Source organism: Micromys minutus, assembly GCF_963924665.1.
Source record: "Micromys minutus genome assembly, chromosome: 21".
In the NCBI taxonomy this organism is placed as follows: Eukaryota; Metazoa; Chordata; class Mammalia; order Rodentia; family Muridae; genus Micromys; species Micromys minutus.
In genome coordinates, this window is record NC_137956.1 from 13,152,250 (window position 1) to 13,157,029 (window position 4,780).

At 41.0% G+C, this 4,780-nt stretch overlaps 1 protein-coding gene across 1 annotated transcript; it reads right to left on the reverse strand.

The window, feature by feature from the left end:
* Nucleotides 1–212: 212 nt before the first annotated feature.
* On the reverse strand, nucleotides 213–4,279 carry COX7A2 (cytochrome c oxidase subunit 7A2). Its single transcript, XM_080933983.1, has 4 exons — nucleotides 4,155–4,279; nucleotides 2,963–3,052; nucleotides 975–1,059; nucleotides 213–405 (listed from the first exon to the last, which is right to left on the reverse strand). Exons 1-4 carry the CDS (start codon nucleotides 4,170–4,172, stop codon nucleotides 347–349), a joined length of 252 nt encoding a protein of 83 aa, XP_080790109.1. The 5' UTR covers nucleotides 4,173–4,279; the 3' UTR covers nucleotides 213–346.
* Between the last annotated feature and the right edge of the window lie 501 nt (nucleotides 4,280–4,780).

Here is a 4,780-nt window from a genome sequence, read left to right on the forward strand (position 1 = left end):
CAAGCTCAGATGGTGCTGAAGACCATCCACTAAATATTCCTAGCTAAAAGGAAACTTGCTTAAATATATCATGACAATGGTGCTTTCGGTAAATTTGCAAACAAACAACTTTTCATTTTTTTTTCTTATCTAAGATTGCCCAACTGCTGACTCAAAACTTTGTTACCAGTAATTTATACTCAAGTGAAAAGGGAGACAAAAAAAAAAAAAAAAATAGTTAAGGACTGCTTTATTGGTGGCAGTTAATACACATCAATAAATATTGATCCCCAAAGATGAGCTCAGTCACTCCTGGTCCATCGAGCATTGAATGAAACTGAACCATGTGAAGCCTGGGATGATGACATCAGTTCTGCTTCTTGGGAAACGCAGCCACAGCTAACTGATAGATGGCGTAGGCTGTTCCTGGGAAACACACAAGGGCTTACTAAGACTTCTGATCTCAGTACATACACTTATCTATGTCAGCTCAAATCGGAAAGGCAAAGGTGCTGTTAAGCATAAAGGCTGAGAGTACAGCAAAGGTAGAGTGTTTGCATCTAATGCCTAAGTCTGATCTAGTGGGAACACACACATCCGTGATCAAACATAAGTGTCTTGACAAATACTAAAAAATATGTAAATGAATCTAGTCTCATCATTACATCATTTCTATTTTTAAAATGTAGATATAGCACAAAATTATCCTTCATTATAATAAGGAACACAAACTGTTTTTTCAAACCCCCACTATTGGAGTGTGAATGTTTGGGGTTGGGGGTTGAGAACCACTAATACATGCAGAAACTAGCTCTGTTAACCACAAACCTGCCTGAAACCTGCTCTAATGGTCAAATGCTTAGTGTGTCCTAACTGCTCATCTGAGGTGCAGTCAGACGGTGTGCAGACAGACTGCAGGGAACACGTCACATCCAAAGCAAGAAGGCTGTCTGTCATAGCTGCTCCTGACTTGAAACACTCAAACCATGTCTTACCACCAACTGTCAGAGCCATTGTGGCTCTGTAGAGGAGGGCGTCAGATGCCCCGCCTTTCAGATGAACTGGCATCCCATTATCCTCCTAATTAAAGAGAAAAGGAGACATTGATACATGTATCACTTGTTTCCAGGTAAGAGTCAGGATATTAATATTTATTCAAAACCAACAGCTACAGATACTCCCAGAATTTAAATAATTTAAGGTTTACAACTTTTATTCTTTCTTTACTACTAAATTTACAAGCTTGTAAAAGACAGCATGAGGTCTTTGGAGGATATACAAACCAGAGTAGTAAAATATACTCCTTGAATTCAACAATGTAAATATAAGATACTGGCCAGTTAATCACCAGGCAGACTTTTTTTCTTATCAAATGGGGTGGGAGGCTGATTTATAACACTAGTCTATCATCTTATATCCACTTAAGAATCTTATTTTTATGTAGCATAAATAATACTTTACTTGAAGTTTTGCATAGGGAAAACTATATATCACAATAAAACAAAAATCATTCAAACTCTAATTACTTATAAAGGGTAACTGTTCTAATCTATAAGGCATCCCTCCAAGGTATACCACCCATGAACGGTTACAGCATAGATCTCTAGTTTTAACGCTCATTATTTACCAATTTTTTAAGTTATACGTACTTAATACACAAAACGGGATTATGCCATGTAATGATGTTATACACTATTTTGAAAAACATTTAACTCTCTCTTCAACAGCTACATATTCTATTGAGTGGGAAAAAATGTCTGAACTACATTAGTCAATCGTCCAATAATTAATAGATTCAGTTTAAATCCTTTTTCATTTCAATTTCCTTATACGTGCAGTGTACAGAAGTGTCTGAGAGAGGGCTTCTTAAGTGATAGAGATTTGTTTACAATACTTTAGTACCAGCTAAACTTCTGCCCCTAATACAGCACTGCTCAGCTTGTAAGAAAGCTTGTGACTGATGCTATCTCTCTCCTATACCTGGCAAACAAAATCTATTTTAAATCTTTCTACTTAGATTGCAAGGAGTGGGGTTACCACTCATATCTGTCTGCTTTGAGAAGACTCTGCTCCAATTGCTGACACAGAAGCTACAATTTGATTCTAAGAACACTTAAAGTCAGGAAAGAGTAGCCTTAAGTCTATAAAACTGAAAAGATGACAGGGGTACAACTATTTCTTGGTGAGAGGGTCAAGTGGTATATAAAAAACTTGTGCCCAGAAAGGGGCTGGAAGAACCGTGCTGGCAGCCTTCATAGCTTTGAAGGCAACACCATATGGCAAGACTTCTGTTCCACCAGTACAGAGGAAGAGTGGTCTTCCATCTAGGGATCCTGAGAAATCATATTCTGGCTCCATAAAATGGCACACTCCAAACCTCCGCAGCTCCCTAATCCTCTAGTTAAAAATGTAGCAGTTACAGCAGGAGGAGCAGAATACAAGGCTAAGAGGCAGTCAGAGCTGCAATGCCTGCCACATGCCACTGGAATCCTGTCTTGCCCTGACAGCTATGGGGCGTTTAACTTGCATTTCTGTAATTCTTTGAATATCGGTGGCACAATTGAACTTCAGTGGCTCATCTGGTTCACTTTTAGGTCTTGGTTTTTGTCCTTGGGTTTTTCGATGTCTCCTTAGAAGCATTCCCCACCTAGGATTATTTACTGCACTCTTTCCAGGACACATGCTACACCCTGAAACATCTACTCCATTTCTGCTTATTTGTTGTTTCTGGAACTTTTTTATGGTTTATGCCATTATTCCCCAGAGAATACTAATTCATCATAAATTCCTCACACACACAAAAATTCACTGTCCTCTCCACTTTCCCACCTACCTGAGCATCTCTTATAGCAAATACTTTTCCTTATGCTCAAAAAAAAAAAAAAAAAAAAATACTTGAGAGCCTCTAAGAAGCAGATCCGCTGGATTTACTCTACCTTCTCAGCTCTATTACAATTAACAATCACCAGGAATACTTCAGTACCTGAAACAGCTTTTGTTTCTCGGGAACTTTGTTTTCAAAATGCCTTCGTGAAGTGGTGCTGATGGTCCTCTGGGCAATCTGACGAAGGGCCTGAAACAGAGAACCCCCATACAGCAAACAAAACTTAAGAGTCTCAAGAAACCTGCAAAGACAACTTCCAACCCTTCACACGGTGAAAGGGAGCAGAGATTTAAACCACTCTCAAACTTGTCAGTCATAAAGTGAAGAACTGTCAAGACTAGCATCCAGAGTTTCCAGATGTTGTTTACTCTCTACTCTGTGCTTCATGATACATTCCAAAGTCTTCAGAAGCCATGACCTATATAACCTGTGCCCGAAATTAACCAGCAGTACTTTATATTCACTGAACAAAAGCATACTGATATACATAAAAATAAATGATATAGACCATTCATCTTTAACATTTTCATTTATTTGCCCATGTCAAGTATCTATTAGTGGCAGGGCAGTGGTGGCTTGAGACTTTAATACCAGCACTAGAGAGGCAGAGCTAGTCTACAGAGCTAGTTCCAGGATAGCCAAGGCATTGAAAAATTACTTTGCAGTAGAGGGGACATACTAGAGCACTCCTAGCTATCTAAGAAAAATGTAACGGGGTGTAAGTCTTGTTTAAGTCCGATAAATATGCACTCCACGTTTTAAATGGTATTGGTACGTTAGTAAGATTTTGCTAAATAATTACAAAATAAAGTGGAACTATGCCTTTTTAAATTTGGGGGTAATATTCACCAAGTGTTGATGGTAATTCAGAATTGCCATTACACTTCAGTCATGAAATCCATTAAATTAAAACTAAAATTGTATTATTTAGTTATTTAGCTTACTTCTGATATCTTTTCACTATGATACAAAACAAAAGGACAACAAGAAGCTGCCTAGTGTTTCCAGGTGTACAAGATACCCCCCACGGAAGCCTACATCAGAGCTACAACCTTAGCAATAAGCGACAGTAAGCTGTAGTGACTTAGGAACCAAATGTGATCGTGCTCTTCCCTCTACGCCTGCCCAGAAATAGCCAGAGGCGAGTGGTCGGAAGGTCAGGAAAAAGGACGCTTGGCCAAGGTGACTCCGGCTGCTGTCTTCTGCCCCATTTCCAGCACGGCTTTCTGTCAGGTTACCTGACCCTCCGCCCCGACACCCCAGTACCAGCAAGAGCCCCAAAGCTACCTACCAGCAGATTCCGCAACATCTTGGCTCAGTTGTTGCCCACCAACCGCGACTACCGAACGCCAAAAATCGAAATCTACCAGGCCGGAAACGAAACTCCCTCCTGGCGCTGCGCGTGCGTCAAAGAAGAGAGCTCGTTCCGGGAAGAGGAGGGACTCGCGCTCTCGACCATAGAGAGAGGAGGGAGCGCCAGAGCGACTCCTCGCAGCGGCCGGTCTAGCCTCCGGACCTCCGAAAACATCCGAATCACCTGTCTTGGCCCTGCAGCGTCCACAGCCATACCTAGAATCACAACTGAAAGCAAACACCGGCCGCAATGGAGAGGCGTGATGTCTGCACCCCTCTTCTTACGTTCTGGTGAAGTCAGTGGGAAACCAGACTATCCGGAAATAGCTCGTCTTTTGAGAAGGCTTTGAGCCATTGTTTACAGTCTGAAGGAACAATGGATGTCAAAGCTACGTCGTGCAAGCTTAAGTATACAAAAGCTCTTCTTAAGACGGATAGAGCTCAGTTTTGGGGTTTGTTTCCCACAGATGAAAGTGGGAGGCGTTAGTCTTTGTGCTGAGATTACATATGAAAGACTGGTGTTGGCATCCACAGGTATCTAACACCTTCTGCTAAACTCCTTGT

Bases quoted from the DNA above. Each gene is read 5' to 3' on its own strand.
- COX7A2 (XM_080933983.1), bottom strand. The intron at 1,060-2,962 runs GTACTGAAGTAT...CTCTTTAATTAG, and splicing joins AGAAACAAAAGCTGTTTCAG to GAGGATAATGGGATGCCAGT. The intron at 406-974 runs GTAAGACATGGT...TGTGTTTCCCAG, and splicing joins AATGGCTCTGACAGTTGGTG to GAACAGCCTACGCCATCTAT.